At 36.4% G+C, this 18,747-nt stretch overlaps 1 protein-coding gene across 1 annotated transcript in view; it reads left to right on the top strand.

Annotated features, from left to right (window-relative positions):
* GPM6A (glycoprotein M6A) overlaps positions 1-18,747 on the top strand; it is a 330,169-nt gene that overhangs the window by 269,899 nt on the left and 41,523 nt on the right. The window contains exon 2 of the mRNA XM_026508543.4: positions 13,926-14,118. Within this exon, the coding sequence (XP_026364328.1) occupies positions 13,926-14,118 (193 nt within the window). The remainder of the gene's footprint in view (positions 1-13,925; positions 14,119-18,747) is intronic.

Genomic DNA, 18,747 nt, shown 5'->3' with positions numbered 1-18,747 from the left:
CTGCAATGTCATAGTGAATTTCCATGAACTCAATTAAACAAGTAAACTTTGAATAAGTAATTCATGCTGCCTTTTAAAAGACAATTTGTATTTTTTTAATTTTCCAAATTATCTTTTACAACTTAAAGTTATAATTAAGAATTATTTTGTGGTTCTTTTAGTCACTAGTTTTTAAAGTTATATTTCTATTTTTAAGAATGTGTTCAAATTCCTTAATTTTATTTTAAATATACTTCAGTTCTATTTAAATGGTAGGCATTTGATCATGTACTATGAGTGTGCTAGTTGATGATTCTCTTTGCTTTTTTACTGGAATTTTGAAGAAAGCTGTGATCAATATTTTTTTTTAGTGTCATATGTTTTAAATACTGACTAGTAGATTTTTTATTTTAATAATGTAAACGTTATTCTTTTTTCAAGGTTAGTTTTAAAAGTTAATTTGTTCTTTTATTTTTAAAGTAACAGTATAATAAAAGAGATCAAGATAATATGTGCTGACCATATTTGAATTTTGCATAAGGTTCAGAAATAATTCATTGTTCCCCTTTAAAAGCCTAATAAATTCATTTAACTAAGGAAAAAACTTACATTGCATATAAACACTAATTTTATTTTGTAAAAATCCACAGAATATCTGGAATAATAGCATAAGCAAAATATTGCTGGTTTTGAAGTTGTTAATATGGTTATAAAAAATTTCTCAGTGATTATTAGGTTCAAAGCATCTTAAAATTGCCTTGGTGTTGAGGTTCAAAGATAGCACCATATCGAGATACATGATCTGGGATCCAAACTGCTATGCTTAATTGGCACAATTTTACAAAGTCTTATATGTTATTTAATATTAAAAATATAACCTCATAATGCCATATTGCTTCATCTGTAACACATAATGCCTGTTTGAAAACAGAATGCCTTATTACACTGAAAATCCTTGGCAATTGTCGTAGCTCCTTTGTGATATGCAGGAGATACTTAAAAATTTTTTTATAATACTTAGTTCACCATATTAGCCAAGAATAAAACACACAGCCTAAATGTGTAATTCACGTGAAGGTGAAGTATTTTTATGTAAAGCAGCCTATCCCCACTGATCCTACAGGACCCATTTTATCACCAGTTTTTCCTTTCTTTCTAGTTTTCTTGGAAAGGATGTCTATCCTAAAGACTAATGATTAATTTTTAAAACTTTATTGCTCATCTATATGTAATATATGGAAATGAGAGTTAATAGCAGTGCTACTGTGCTATAGTATAAAATTCCACTGAATTCAAGTGTTGACAATCTGTGCAGTCTCATCATTAGTGACCATCAGTAAGTACCGATGCAGAAAAATGCACAGTTAAGAAGTAAATGTCTGTTAATAAATGTTGAGCTTTAAGTTATGCTATGATTAAGGAATTCTGCCTTATTATTAATGAATACACAATTTCCACTAGGCTTTTCTTGTATCGAAAGTAGGATCCTCTTTCATGAGTCATAAAGGGGATTCTCTGTAAGGAAACGATGTGGACTGTGAGAGGGAAGGAGCATTAGAGGATCAGTCAAAGCAGAAGGAACAGCATGAGTGCAAAGGCTCATCTTCAGGAATTGAAAGCTGGCCAGTGGAGCCAGTGCGGGGGCCGGGGGGGGGGGGCACGTGGAGAGTGGGGGTAAGGATGCGGGAGAGATCACGAGCAGCACTCTAGTGTGTAAGGAAAGCATGAGAACTGTAGTGGTGGAGAAACACAAAGGAAAGTCAAAGAGGGATTTCAAGGTGGAGAGTGACACACTTCCATTTATGTTTTGAAATATTTCCTCCAGATTTTGAATTAATGATATGTGAGGCAAGATAAGGAATAGACCCATCTAGGAAAGTGTAACTGTTTCAAAGAAAATATATCTTAGTGGGAAAAATGTATCTTAGGCACCACATTATTTTGGAGCAATACTAAAAAAGTGATTTGCAAAATTATATAGCATTCTTTTGAACAGCAGTAAATAACTTGTGATGAATCAGTTTTTTAAAAAATACTATCCTCTTTTCCTAAATTTGCTTGCTTAAGAGGCCGGTGACTTTGACTTTTATTTTCAATGTCATCGTCAGCTTTTTCGGCTGGGAATTTAATAGTTCTGTAGCTCTTGGGGTCTTCTGTGAACTCTTTCTGTATTGCTTTTGGTGTAGAAGTATGTGTTTTTATTTTGTCTGGTGGAGGGTCATATCGATAATCCTCAGTATGGTGTAATTATCAGAGCAGAATTTTAGAGACAGACATATTAGTTTAAGTGCAAGCATTGCCAGGTATGGAGCTGTATGCTATTGTATGATGAGTAACCTAATCCCAGTTTTTTCTTCCACAAAATTAAAAGAATCCGTTACAAGAAGGCTTTTGAATTATCTCCCCCAGCAAACCTGCATAAACGTTCTTTATGTGTTACATAGAAAGAAAAATAAGCTGATTAAAAACAAGAGGTGTGAGACCAAAAAAAACTAAAAGTAGTGTTGTAACCAATATCCATTCCCCAAATTTGTCCCAAAGTAGGAAATTTTCATGATTCTGACATTTGCTACAGGGTAGACATGGTGGAAAGTGTGAGGCAAATGATCTCTTTTTAACCTGTCAACCCTAGTTGACAGATTTTCCAATTAATTCATTTATTCAGCAAATACTAATTGAACACCCACCATGAGGCGCATATTATTGTAGGAATGAGGCATATAAAAATGAACAAAACCTGGAAATCTTTGAACTTAAAGTTTTCGCATTTTGGTGTAGAGAGTCAAAAAACAAAGTCAGCAACGGAGATAAACAATAGGTTGGGTGTTGATGAGTGTCATGGAGGAAAACAAAGCAGTCCTTGGGGTAGGGAGTTCAGTTTTAAACTGGATAACCTTGTGGCCAATTAAAGATGGTTGCAGGCTGTTTACCACTCCCTCCATCCAGAGTTGGAATCCACTTCTCAATCTCCAAGAATCTGAGCTGTCGGTGATTGCTTTGAGAGTAAAATATGGCAAAAATGATTCTCTGCCATTTCTGGGCTCAGCCTTGAAGAAGATTGGAAACTTCTGCTTTCTGTGTCTTGAAGCTATTGCTTTGATAGAAGCCATCCATTATGTCCTCGCCATGCTGTGAGACAGCTCTAATTGCCACTTAGAGAGGCCACTGGAAATGAGATATTCCTAGGGAGTCGTTGACTGTTCCAGGCATGCTAGCGGGGCACCATACATGCAAGCAGAGAAACCATCTTGGACATCAGCTTACTCAAGCTTTCAGAAAACTTCCAGTACCATCCACATTCTGGCTGCAATTGCTTAAATTATCCCAAATGAAAACTGTCCATTTGAGTCCAATAACCCCATGAAAACTGTGAGAAGTTATAATACATTGTTATTTTAGGTTAATGCATTTTGGGGATGGCTCATTAGGCACCAATGGGTAACCCAAAAAACAAACAAGCAACATTTTGAACAAATTTGAAAGTTGTTAGGAAACCAGGAATGTCGATATTTATGGTAATTGGTCGATTCATTACAGGGGAAGATGAGGGGTTTAACTGGATCTCCAAACATCATCTGAACAAGATCTACAAAAACCTCACAGGTGCCTGGAACTCAGAGAAGTTTGATGCTCCACTTCTTTTCCCTCTGGGGATTGCTCTGATGGCACGTGAGAAATAGGTCTCCACCTGATTGCTCTCTCACCCTCTGGGCTTATTTATCACAGTGAGAGGGTATGGCTCTAATCATTATTGAAGCAATTAACTTTCCTGCTTGGGAAATATGTTTAATTAATCAAAACACTTTTGCTAAGTCATGTTGACCAGTACAGAATGTTCTGTAATCAGCGATATAGTCTTTTTTAAAACAATCTGAATCATAAATGTTAATATTATAAAAATTTCCATAATAAAATATTTTAGAAAGAAACATGTCATTATTCTTCTGGGAAGTCCATACTACATAGGCTTTCACATGTTTTTCAGGATTGACCCTCAATAATCATTTGTAAAATTGCCTGTATGTAGTCATACCTCCCTCATCGGGTTGCTGTGGAGATCACACAGTCAATACCTTAAAGTCTTGGCACTATTTCTGATGCATTGGAACCACTCAAAAAATGCTTATCAATGTCATTTAGTTATAAACTGCATCCTTTGTTTAATAATCTGTTCAAAATTCTTAGAGCAAATCCTTCTTAATCCCTGTATTACATGTGTATCCATGCCACTATCAACTCATCTCAAAACATGTTAGGCATGTAATATGATTTTATACAATTCTGCATGGCTTCTATATGCGGCTACATCTGTCCATCAGAATCAACTGAAGCACTTGATAAAAATGAAGTTTTCAAGGGAGGGGATTATGGGATCTCTATTTTTGACAAAAGCCCTGGTGGTTTTGGTATCCAGCCACTAAATTAGGAGGGGAAAAAGAAAATCTCTGAAACCTGTATATTCTTTTCCTCTATAAAGATGCTCTTTTTAAAATTGGGAACTGATTTAAGTACAGATATGCATCAATGACTAAAATATTTAACTTCAAATCCTGTCATTTTCATTTGCTATCTTGATAATTTGTCCTGAAGTATTCAAATGCTTCTCTTAACTCTGTACTTTGTTAGGCCAGCAATATATTTAAATGAAGCTTTAATTAAATTTCAATAATATTTGGGGATTTTGTGGGCTATATTCTAGAATGCTTTAAAAATATAGATGATCCTGTCATTAATTAAAGGGTTCATGAAAGTCTGTCTGCTATAAACTTTACAGTGTAAAGCATTCTCGAGAAGCATAATTTTGAGCTTCTATGTTATTAGATAAGATAGGCAAGCCAGGCTGTGATCCTGGCTGCTCTGATTGGACACTCAAGATATCACAATACTAGCTACTTAGAAAGAATATTTTTGGAAAAGTTTCTGAAAAAGTACTAGAAATTTTTAATTTTATTTCTCATTAGTATGGAGCCTCAAAAAGAGTAAAGACCATATTTTACTGGTCACTCGTGCACACTCAGTGTACAAAACTAGTAGGTGCTCAGAAAACATTCAGTGTATATTGACAGAGTGATTCAGTGCCTATGCTGCTAATAAGCCATAGAAAAAAAAGGGGTGAATTTGTGAAATAAACTTAGTACAGGCAAGTCATGATGTAATGGTGACTGTACTATTTCTGTCCAAGGGACATATTTCCTTGCATAATAGGATAGGAGAAAGTCAGGTTGGCTCCATGCCACTAACATCTCCACAGACGCTTAAGGATCCTAAAGCTAAATTGAATTGTTACACATTTTCAGCACCAGTCCTGTGAAAAATCATTTGCTTTAACTTTAGCAGTGTGATAATTTCACATTTCCCTTGCATGTTGATGACTTGTCTAAGACCCTTATTGCCATAACTAGAAGAGCTCTCTTGGCCACATGACCCAGCCTCAGCCTCTCTACTCTTTGGTATCGGCATGGCTGCGAGGCAAGCAGTAGGTTGTGGGGAGATAAGGACTCCACAAAGGGAGTCATTCCAGAGAGGAAAGTACTATCAATCTGGAGACTCACCTTCTTCAATTCTAGGAAACTGCTTTAGAGTGTCTGATAATTTGTTAATCTTCATTTTCTCTGTTTTTCACGGTGGACCTCATATTTGGATGTGGATATTGGACTTCCTTATCTGATCTTCTAAGCTGCCCACCAGCAGTATGATAGACTAAATGACATGAAAAGCTTTGCTGTTGCAAAACAATTAAAACGATGGAATTAATATGTGTATGGACTTAAAATAGACACTCAAAATATAGACGGAATCAAAATATATTTACCCATATTTGTATGCATTGGTATTCTGGCAAGAGAGTAACCAGAATCCTCAGTGGCCGAAAAAAAAGTAAAAGTAGTTCAGAGGGATAAGCAAGATAGCTTTGAAGCCACGAGAAAATCTCTGGGGTCATTTTCATATTCCTGGTCTCCTTGACTGTACATGTGGTAGCTGGGTAGCCGTGGTTAGGAAACAGAGCCTGAGTTTTACCCAAGGCATGGAGTCAACTTGGAATACATAGTAAAAAACCAGGATGCTAAAAGGCACTAGTAGAAGGCTAAACCAATAAAACCAAAATGAAACAAAACAAAAAATAAACATAACAACAATAATGACAAATATTCTCTGTAGGATAGAAAAGAATATTACCTGTCTTTTACCTTGCATGGGTTGGGAGGGGGAAGTCCCTCACAATTTGATCCCACAAGCCAATTCTCTTATGCATTTGTGACCTTAATTTCTGCTACCTTAGAGAGACTAGAAAAAACCAAGTTTAAGATTTAATTTAAAGGAAGTACCATAAATTTCAAAAGCTGGCTATCCTGCACCTCATGTTTTCTAAAAATGATGCACTTAGGGACCCCTGGGTGGCTCAGTCATTAAGCATCTGCCTTAGGCTCAGGGCGTGATCTTAGGGTCCTGGGATCAAGCCCCACATTAGGCTCCTCCCCTGGGAGCCTGCTTCTTCCTCTCCCACGCCCCCTGCCTGTGTTCCGTCTCTCGCTGGCTGTCTCTCTCTTTCTGTCAAATAAATAAATAAAATCTTTAAAAAATAAAATAAAATAAATAAAAATGATGCAATTAAGGCACAAACAAATAATGAACCAAAAAATAGAAAAACCTCACATATTTGGGAATTAAAACAAAAAAAAACAGAGAAAACAAATATATAAATAAATTTTGTATCAAAAAGAAATCACAGTAGGCTTTAGAAAAGTCTTACAACTGAAAAATAATGAAAGGATCACATATTAGAACTTGTGAAATTCACTCAAGTAAAATTAGAAGGGACTTCACATCCTTATATATTTTTATTAGAAAAGAAAGACTAAAAATTAATGAGCCCAGCAACCATCTCAAGACATTATGAAACATACAGCAAAATACATCCCAATAAAGTAAAATTAAAGAAATAATTTCAAAACACATGAATGAAACATGAAATAATCATGCAAAATAGGTTATTTGAAAAGAATAATAATATTGAAAAATCATTGGCATTTTATTATGGTAGTTCTTAGTACTATTTGCTAAGTATTTAGGGTTCTCTGTCTTGTGCAAACATGGTAGAATCGTACTTTGTGTTCTTTGCGTTTGGGAGGGAAGCATGTTGACTCTTTTCAGCCATTGGACTGTGAGTAGAATTGGCACCTATCACTTGCAGCTCAGAGTATTTAACTGTCAAAGTGAGACTTTCCTGATGTTTCTTATTCCAAGGTTATGACTGGCAGTGTTGCAGATGATGTCTCCTTTTTCAGCCTGAGTTTCTGAATGGGCTATCATGGGGAGAGAGCCCCACTACTAACTTGGGTTGGAAATATTATAGCCTAATGGAAAGATAAAATGTGATGTTTTAAATTACTGAAAATGTTTTTTTTTTAATTTTTGTAGCAAACATAGAACATAAAACATAGGCATCCTGACTGATGCACTTTAAGAATAGAGAAAGAAAGAGAGAAACAAGAAGAGAGACAAAGGTGGGGAGGTGGTGGGGGGATGGAGGAATGGAGGGATGAAGAAACGAAGGAAGGAAGGACATTGAAATCATGAGAGAAAACAAAGGAAATATGAGCAGATGATGAACAAATTAAAAATACTGTAAAACAGAATTACATACAACTTGATCATAGATTTTAAATATTATATTAAGTTTACAAATGCCTATAAAAATTGAACTTAGTAAACAGACTTACAAAGAAATAGAAAACTTGATTAGGTCTGTAACAATTAGCAAATTAGATCAGTAGTTAAAATTCTTCCCACAAAGTACACGAGTGGCCTGAATGGTTTTACTGACTAGTTCTACCAAATATTTGTGGTGTAGCTAAAGCTGACGCAAACAGCCCCACAATCCTAGGGTGTGGAAAAAGGAGGTCAGTCACATTACAAGGCTAGTATAAACGTGCTTCCAAAACAAGAAAGCAAAAATTAGATGTCGGTCCCATTCAGTGACATTCATTAACATAGATATCCCTATCCTCACCCACTATACTTTCAGCCTCATTTTATATTCCTTTGTTTTAACTTCAGTCTACTTTACCACCGGTGGCTTCTTAAATTTTCCTCAGATACTCTAGTCACACACCTGCCTCAGGACATTAGCGTTTACTTTTCCTGTTTGAAACCCTCTTCTCCCACAGACCTTCCTGGACAGCTCCTTTCTCTCCTTCAGGTCTTTTTTAAAAATGTCATCTGGGTTATTCCTTTCTTGAAAAAACTGAAATCATTATTCCAATATTCCCTATGCTTCTTCCCTGTTTTGGTTTTTCCTTCTGCACTTTTCACAATCTCACATTACTTCTGCATCTTGCTTATTGTCTGTCTTCCACCTCTAGAAAGAGAGCAGAGCTTTTTGTTTACTTACTTACTTCCACAGCTCCGGCAATTAGCATACTGCCTGGCACCTGGTGAGGACTCAGGAACTATCTGCGGAAGAATTGATAAATGCAAAAGTATTGAACAAAATGTTAGCATGACGACTTCAGCAATGTATGAAAAATACAGTATGACTCAGTTGGATTTTTCTCAGGAATGCTAGTTTAAATTAGAAAAACTTATTGAAATGGCAGATAAAAAGAAACAACAAAATTATTTCAACAGATGGGGAAAAGCATGTTACGGAATTCAAAATTAAAGAGACCTCTTTAACCAATAAACCAACAGCAGCCATCACACTTAATGGTAAAACATAGCAAGTGTTTTCTTTATTATCAGGAACAAGAAAAGGTGCCCTTTTCTCATGGTCTCCACTCTTCTCATTGCATTTTACCTGACAGAATAAGCCAATAGAAAGATAAATGCAAGGTACAAATAATGAAAAGAAAGAAAGCTCAAAATTTTCACAGATAATATGATTATCAACAAATTCAGAGTAATTCACAGAATCAAAATAATTCAGAAGATCATCAAAAGAATTTGGCAAAATTTCTAGATACAAAATCAGTATATAAATACGAGTCAGAATCCCAATTAGTTACATTGTGAAATCAGACAAACTGTTTCTGAAATTTACATGGTAATATAGAAGAGCCACTAATAGCATGATGCATGTGAGGAAGATGAACAAATTGGGGGAATTGTCTCCACCACGAATCAAAACATATTGTAAGGCAGTGTGACATTGGCCCAGAGACAGACCAGGACACTGATGGAGCAGAATAGACAGCCCCCAAATACACCCAAACCTCTCGGGGTACTTGGTGATGACCGAGTATTCAGTAGAGAAAGCATCAACTCATTGGTAAATGGTGCTAGGAAATATTTATCAATGAATAAATTGTCAGTCTCATTTGTCGGTCTCTTTTCCAGAATCTGTCACTGTGTTGCTAGCCTCTCTTCTCCGTTGCTTATTTTCCAGGCTCTTTTCCTTGTTGGTTTACATTCTTTCCCCTTGACTTATCTTGGTGCACTTTGTTGAATGAGCAAAGGCAAAGGCTTGTGTTTACTTCACGATGTTTAAATGGGAGTAAATTAATCATGTATCCCCTCTTTCTAAAAAATATAGAGTATGTCAAGAACTCCTGGGCCATTGTTGTTGTTGTTGTTGTTGTTGTTGTTGTTGTTGTTGTTTTTAATTTTTGTATTAGGGCAAGTCAGGGTATAACCCCATTAAATATCGGACAAATGCTAATGTTTCAGACTGTATTGAAAAGAAAGTCTTGTAATTCCTTTGATTTTTTTTTTTTGTATGAAAGTAAAGGCATAGTGTTAATTCATTTGAGAAAATACAACTAGGAATGGATACGTATGAGTGCTTCTCTGTGTCTGCACGTAGTGTCTCCTGGATAGCATGTAAATTCCACGTTCAGTATTTGAACCAGCAGCTTTACCTGACAACCAGTGGCCTATTCTCATCTCATCTAGCCTTGAAAGTGTTTTCTGTGCAAAGGAGTCTTTATTGTTTTTATAGAGATTTTCTCAAGAAATTTATTTTCTCCAGTGCCAACACTCCGCTTACGACGCTTTCACCGAGAAACATTAAATGGAGTGGTTTCTCATTTTGAGGTGCAGTAAAAACGTGGTGGTGGGTGGCAGTTGAATCCTCAGCCTTAAAGGATGATTGTTGGGAGCATGTCCTGGGCCCCAGAGCATGGTTGCCATGGTGATTCTGAGGCTCTGCCAAGGCTGTTTCTCACTGTGGGTGGAAAGAAGCCCCCCTGCCAGCAACTATGTGGGATTCTGGCAGCTGGAGAGAAGGCTGAAATGATGCGCTCCTTCCCCAAATGGGAGTTCTGAGAGTCTTCTTTTAAATCTAATAGGCAACTCAGGCCCTGTGGAAGAGTGGGGGTAATTAGGATCTAGCCCATTACAAGTGCAAAATGTGCATGATAAGATTCTTCAAGTTTTATATTTTGAGTAAAAGCTTTACAGAGGATCAGGACTCCAACTGAAGGAGTCTAGCCTGACTTGGCAGTAAGGGAGGGTTAGAGAAATTTGTATTCGTCGATAAGGTTAATATAATTCTAAGGGATTTAAATGGCAGCATTTAAATAGGGAGTAAAGGAAATATTGCCATTTAATTTGGAGATCTTGAACTCATTCAGAAATGCCTGTTCACTCAGGGTTGTCAATTCGGGTTTACGCAGTATTGAAATTCATCTCATGTTTTTCTGAATTTAAAAGACACTACTATAACTAATCCTATAGACTGTGACACTAATAACTACCACCATTCTCCCTCCCCTGAGATACTATGGAGTCTAAGAAAATAGGCTTGCTTGCATGGGGGTCCTAGTTTTGGTCCATCTAAACCACGATCGAGAAAATGTGAAATAAGTAGAAACTGGCTCTGAATTAGAATTCAAATTAGCAGAATTAAGCAAAAGTCTTCAATGATAGGCTTACCAGTTCTTTGTTCCTGGGCCTCATTTTGATTTTATGTTTGCTTTGTTATAAGCTTTGATAAGACCAAGGAAAGGTAATTCCCATCTATGAATTTAATGTTTTATATCTTTCTTTCTTTATATCTAAACTTCTATTCTGAAGGCTTTTGTTGACTACATTAATCTGGTTTTGACACCTCACTGCCTGCAGAAGAAATCCCACATACCTATATCAAATTCTTCCAGAATAGTAGGGGAGAGAAATCACAAAGGAATTGGATTTGAAATCATAGGGCTGCTTGGGGGCATTCACCAAAATAAGGGTAACTCCTGTTTGGTTTGGTACTAATTTTGTTTTTATTCTTCTTTATTTTAAATAACCAATAAGGTGAAATTTGTACAACATGGAGAAACAAAGGATAGTTCAGAGATTTTTCTGCTATCCTGTTAATCACAACTCAAAACTGTGTTCAATGACATTCAGAGACTACACACTCTGGTCTCATCCATCTGCTAGTGAAATCTCTTCCTATCATATGAAGTGTCAAGCTGTTCTAACCTTTTCTACTTCCCCATATTGCGTGTGTGCGTGCGTGTGTGTGTCGGGGAAGGAATGTTCAAGAAATGATTTCCTGTACTAACAATTTCTGTGGAAGTGAGGACATGTTCAAATTTCTTTCTTTGCCTCTGGGGCAGATGAGGTGAGCCATAATTCTTTCAAGAAGACCAGTTCCAGGGGCGCCTGGGTGGCTCAGTCGTTAAGCGTCTGCCATCAGCTCAGGTCATGATCACAGGGCCTGGGATCGAGTTCCTCATTGGGCTTCCTGCTCGGCAGGAAGCCTGCTTCTCCCTCTTACACTCCCCTTGCTTGTGTTCCCTCTCTCGCTGTCTCTCTGTCAAATAAATAAGTAAAATCTTTACTAAAAAAATAAAAAGACCAGTTCCAATGATCAGTATTAAAATTAGCAGGATAGACCACTCTTCAAATATAAAATTACTTCACAGGAACTTTACAATTATCACATGCATCATATGTCACTATAAACATATATGCATTCTAGGGAAAGTGCACACAGATCTTCCTATGACTTACTTAAGTACAATAAATAACAATCCATTTTCCAATCTCATTTATTGTTTCTGCAGAAAGGAAGAGCCAGTTATGTAGAGAGTTTTTGAGAGGCTTCAGCATTACAAAAGGAGATTCGATCAAGCATTTCCAAAAGGAGAAAAGTAGGAGGAAATCTCTGGAGTAGGATATATGTAGTGGAGAAGGGGGGACACACACAGGTGGATGGAGGGGAAACTGAGATCATCTTAGGAGTTGCTCTGAGCCTGGCAGCCCCTTACTTAAGCTTCCTTTCTTACCAGCAGCTGGTTTGGTATACTCATCAATATGTCTTATTGCAAAACATACACACTTAAACATTTCCAGTTAAGCTCTTAGAAGATATCTAGCAAGTTCTGATACTTATTTATAATATTAACAACCATGGTTTTCTGATGTCAGACTAAAAAGCTATCTTTCAAAAAACTAATGTGACAAAACTTTAAAAAGCAAAAGTGATTCCTGTAGTCAAAGTTTATTTGAAAACCATATTACAACAAAATCATAGTTAATATAGTTAAAGGTATGTCTAGTAATGGTAACCCTGACATTTATTGAGTGGTTACTCCATGGCATGCACTATTTTATGTATTAACTCACTTTTTAATTTAATTATTTAATTTAATTTAATTTAATTTAATAATTTAATTTAACTTCCAGTGTAGTTAACATACAGCGTTATGTTAGTTTTGGGTGTACAATATAGTGATTGAGCAATTCTGTACATTACTCAGTGCTCATGATGACGATTGCACTCTCGTCCCCATCACAACTTCATCCATACCTATCCCCCCTCCCCTCTGGTAACCATCTGTTGTCTAGAGTAAAGAGTCTGTTTTTTGGTTTGTCTCTTTTTTTCCCTTTGTTCATTTGTTTTGTTTCTTAAATTCCACATATGAGTGAAATCGTATGGTATTTGTCTTTCTCTGACTGGCTTACTCCACTTAGCAGTATACTCTCTAGCTCCATCCATGTTGTTGCAAATGGCAAGTTTTCATTCTTCTTATGGCTGAGTAATATTCCATTGTACATATATCTATATGCCACATCTTCTTTATCCGTTCATCCACGATGGACACTTGGGCTGCTTCCACAATTCGGCTATTGTAGATAATGCTGCTATAAACATAGGAGTGCATATATCTTTTGGAATTAGTGTTTTCGTATTCTTTGGGTAAATACACAGTAGTGTGATTACCTATTTAATGCTCACAAGAATGATTTGAGGGGAATTCTTACTGTCACCTTTTACAAACGATGAAATGAAAAGAATAAAGTTGCTGAAAAACACACAGTGGGAGAGTGAGGATTTTACCTGTCCTGGTGTCTCATTTTTCAGCATCTCTCATTTTTTTCAATCACGCCCCACAGCAAGAAGTATATTTCACATTTGAGTCACTGCAAAGATAACATAAATTAGTATCTGAACTCAAAAGCCTCTAAAATAATTTGCTTTACTATATGCAGTGCATTCAGATATTGCCTAGTCTGTTCTCTTTCCCTTCTAAAAACTGCTGAGCAAAGTTCACTAGGGTTCACAATGAATAGGTTTTGACCCACTATTTTAAATATATAGCTAAAGAGAGTTCCATAGAATAAATGTATTTGAAATAAAAACTTAAGCAGATGAAATTTGACAGCAGTAAAGCCAAGACAGAATGATATGCATAGCATGTGGTGAAGATTATTATAGGAAGTCTGGGTCGGGAAGGAAGGGCTTCTGTTGGTTTGGGGGTAGAAGAGGAAGCCTTCAATGGAATTAAATATTCTCTTCTTTGTAAAAGATGGGTTTATAATTAAGAAACTTGATTTCTGTACCCTCTAGGGCAGACTGGATGTGAATGTTGACCTTGAAGTCATCTATAAATGCAAATACAGATTCCTGTAATGTTGGCATTTTTTCCAAGAATGAAAAAATATTAACGTAATATTAATATAGATGAAGAAAAAATATTAATTCCTAACTGTTTTCTGTTGGTCTTCTGCAGGGTGTTTTGAGTGCTGTATTAAATGCCTGGGAGGCATTCCCTATGCCTCCCTGATTGCCACCATCCTGCTCTATGCTGGGGTTGCCCTGTTCTGTGGCTGTGGCCATGAAGCACTCTCTGGAACTGTCAACATTCTGCAAACCTACTTTGAGATGGCAAGAACCGCTGGAGATACACTCGACGTCTTCACCATGTAAGTCACTCTAGGATAGCTTCTCGTGTGGAGAGTGTATGTTCACATTGCTGTGTGTCGAATAAATAGAGGTCTAGAGTTAAGGGAGGCAATGTTATAGATGAAGAAGTAAATACCCTGAGGTTATATACATGACTCAAAAGAACATCGACCTTTACCGTGAATCCAGGACACATACCAGAAGATCAGAAGCCAACTGAATCTGGACTTAATTTGTGTTTTAATTTAACTGTCAAGTTTTATCAAAAATTCAGTTACCAGTAAGTGGAATGCTTGCATTTCGTTTGCTCTTCTAATCTGAGGAGAGGCTGTTCTAGTAGAACGGAGCAGAGCATAGAGAACAGGGCCAGGTATAAATGTAGACGCTGCTGCTAATTCTAGGAAAATCACCGAAATTCTATGAGTGCCCTCACCTTTTTTAAATTTTTTTTTTAAGATTTTATTTATTTATTTGACAGAGAGAGACAGCCAGCGAGAGAAGGAACACAAGCAGGGGGAGTGGGAGAGGGAGAAGCAGGCTTCCAGCAGAGGAGCCTGATGTGGGGCTCGATCCCATAACGCCGGGATCACACCCTGAGCCGAAGGCAGACACTTAACGACTGCGCTACCCAGGCGCCCCTAAAAATTTTAATTCAACATTGGGTATGATATCATCTTTCTTTCCCTGCCTCACAGAAGTGATGTGGACTTCCTAAGAAATCTTGGTGAATGGTTTTTATTGACTTCTACTAACAATAAATCATAAGTAATATTGAACAGCTTTCTGTAAACATGATTTATGCTTAAAATGTACATTTCACTCATAAAATGCAAACTCCCAGGATCGCTAAACTTCATTATTTTTTATAAAGTAACTCACACATAGTCTGGAAGTAAAGGAGTTTGCTGTTCAAGACTCAGTCCCTTATTGCTTAATATTACAGAAAACAAATGTTTAGTATTGAATTTAGTTCCAAATAAATTCCCGATTCAGATCATTTATTCAGCGATGCAATGCCCACAAAAAGAAAACAGCTTATTTTGATACTATTTGATAATCCCAGCCGGTAGTAGACTTTCGGTTGCATTAGCCACCATAGCATTTATGACCCCTACAACTTCTTGCATTTATGTCACACTTCTTGATACTATGCAATTATAGTATTTTCCATATTGCTTTATTTTGTCATTCTAAGTAAATTCAAACCCTCTTAATCTATATAGACTTTTTTTGGAATAAGATGGGTTTAGAGTTACAAATCTTAGTAGTTAATATGGCTGGTGAGAGTGACTCTGCTTTTTACTCTTACAACTCCATCAAAAAAGTTAATGACATTTCTTATTTACCCAGAGCCAGTTCCTACTGAGGTGGTGTAATTACAACCAAGACCCTAATCCAAGACAACACTTGGTCAACCTGGACAACTTTCTAGGTAGAAGACAACATTTCTCCAACTCCAATATCAGAAAATGTATCATATTGCTAAATTTTTAAATAATCCCTCAGCTACAGACAGATTATCTTGAACAAGATATTGCTCACAGATTATATTTATTATTTTATTAATTGAAGTTGCTGATTTCTTTGTAAATGAAAAGAGAAAAAAGGTACACATTTCTATCAAGTAAGAGAGCAAGAATCTCCAACTTTGTGGAGTGGAGAAACTGTACCCCTGGCCAGAGTGCATAGCAAAATTTTAAGGAAAAGGAAATATTTATTTGAAATATTTATGTTTATCTAGAATACATTGGCACTTAAAATTTGGGAAAGATTGGCCAGAAAATAAGAAATATGACAAAGCAGGTGTGTGACACTGAGCACCTCTCCCGACATAGTTATTAAGAGGAGAAAGGAATTGATTACCCACTCATTTAAAAACTGAGATTATTCAAAAAACAGTCCCTAACTCTGAAGTGTCAATTTAGAGCTTCATCAATGTCAGTGACTAATGGAGATGAATTAATTGCAAATTTTAAAAATCATAACCTAAAAAAACCAAAGGAATTATATCACTTTCCTCATATTTCCCAATGTAATTTTATTTTGCAAATTAGTTTTGAAAAATTACCATTATCCATTAAACTAAATTCTTTAAGCCCTTAGCAGACAGTTCATCAATTTCCATTACATTAGCTATATAGCATGAATTGATCCTTGAAAGTTTATAAATGATATTCGTCATTTGGAATATGATTGAACTACCTGAAAATGCTTTGGATTATTGCAAGTTAGTTTCCAGACATCCCTAAGAAGATGATTGCAAGGATATATTTTAATGTGATAAAACTGACATTTTCTTTTTAGTTTTATCTCAGCCCACACTGGACAAAATATGTTTTCACTGTGCATTATTTTAAGCTACCACAGATGTCCTTAAAATCTACAGATTCTCCATATTTAAGCTACATCCAAATTGCTAACTTTGGATATAGAATAGAAGTTTGTAAGAAATCATGAGTCTAATAAATGACAAGAGATGATTGTATACATCTATCAGAAACCAATGTCAAGATACTTATTTGACATTTAGACAGCAGACTTTAATATATCACAGAATTCTACTAAAGCTCTGAAGGAGTAGTGTGTGGGGGAGTTCAGAAGAGAAATCAGAGATCATATGCTTAATTTGGTACTTTTACCTTTGCTCTGTCCCATTGGAAGACTGTGAAATTAATAATGCATTTTTGGAATGCGAAAAATACCATTTTGATTGGAATAAAAACAAGTGCTCAAATTATCTCTATTTTTATATTTCAAATAACTTAAAGTCTTTATACAAGGCCTTCTGAAGCTACCAAAGGAATTCAGACTCTTTCCCTGTCAGCAAACAGTTCGTGAAAATAGAGGGAAGATATGTACCATAAACCACTAGGTACCATTGGTGCCAACTGATACATTCAAAGATTTACATACAGGTCTAGAGCAAGGAGAGATTATCCTATGAGATGCACAGGGATATCAGAGGAATAGAGAAGGTGAAGGGGAAACAGAGGGCATAAAATAACGGAATTTACAATAGAAGTGGCTGAGAGATGGATTTGCAAGCAATACAACTTGCTTGGAAATGAGCTAAGGTTAGTTTGGAAAAGAATGTGTAGGAGAATGGGAAGAAAGCACCCATTGGCCAATTTTAGTCATTTATAGTCTGTTTTTTTCTCCATAGTTCACATGCTTGGTTCAACCAAATTAGGCACTCCTGTCTCATTTCCTTATGAAGGAAAAGAAACCTGTTTGCTGAATGTGTGAACTAAAAGATAAAACCAATTACCCAAGCCTCCACTTTTCCTCCTGTGGTCGTCAGGATCTGAGGATTACTTCATTCTTTATCTCAGCTTCTCTATCTCTGTCTCACTGTCTTCTTTCTCATAAACACACACATATTGCAACATGGTCAACATCTCCTAGTCTATGGGAAGAAACGTGAATGCACAGTGAAAGATGACGATTTCATTTCACCAATCATCTGTCTAGCATGCAAAACTGACTTCTCATAAAGAAGTTTGCGTATAAATAATAAATAATACTATAAATTTCTAAATATTATAAATACATATAGGAATAATCTTCATTCTCATGCAAACTGTGTTTTGGGCATAAAATTCTCAATACCATCAGCCTTCACCAGTGGAAGGTGACCGACATGTAGCTCCTCCATCTTCAGCTGATGTCCTCCATCAAATCATTGTGTCATATTCCATTTGAGAAATGGACATCCCCGTGGAGAGAGAATAGAGGGAATTTCTCAAAGATTTTGTGACCCACTGATATATTTTTAATTATCACTCTGTCCCTCCTCCTTAACTTAGTTTCTGAAAAGCTCTTCATCCCTTTCACGTCCATGGTCTTTCATTGGCTCCAAAGTGTTGTGACAATGAGAGTGTGGCCTCGCCCACTGCTTCCCTTAGAGGATATTCTTACACTCTGACTACAACGTTTTTCAGTTTGGCATCGCCATTCAGGCCCACTCCACACTGGCAACAGTTCACTGCTCTACCACTTTATGCTATATGATGAGGAGATCATTTTCTGATCTGTGACTCCGACTTCCTTACCTGAGAGCCCCTTGACAAGGTATTATTATGGGTTCCATCAGTTTCATTTGGCTGAGTGAACCAGAAGGAGGGTATGCATTTTACTTCTGCAGAGCAGATTCATAGAGGACAATGAAATATGGAAACTGGTTAGAAAATCAGATCTCAAACAATCCAAACCACTAATCTTGCTAAGTGACTTGGCTTCTTGTGTAACTGTCTAGAGGACTGAGCAAGAGACGTTCTTATTCACAAATACATGCCCCTGTAATTTATTAGACAGGGATTGTATTTGGGTTTTGACAAATTATAGTGAGGATCTAGGACCTGGTACCCTTGATTTCCAGAGTGAATGTATTTTATTTTCAAAGTTTAATACTGTGACTTGAACTTAATGCATCAAGAACTGAGGTTACTAGATAATGAATTCTTTGGTATTTAATGCACACAGAAAAATTAATCTCTGTGTAAAACAAAAGCAGGCAGTAAACTCAGATAAAATAGATATATTGGGTTTGCTCTCAACTTCCTATGTATGTAAATCTCTAAATTTGCTTGTAGTTCAGATGTTTATTTCCTGGAACTAAACGAAATAGAAAACAGTCATGGATGGGAATG

Source organism: Ursus arctos, unplaced genomic scaffold (assembly GCF_023065955.2).
Source record: "Ursus arctos isolate Adak ecotype North America unplaced genomic scaffold, UrsArc2.0 scaffold_27, whole genome shotgun sequence".
Classification (NCBI taxonomy): domain Eukaryota; kingdom Metazoa; phylum Chordata; class Mammalia; order Carnivora; family Ursidae; genus Ursus; species Ursus arctos.
This window is presented reverse-complemented; position numbering and strand designations above follow the sequence as displayed.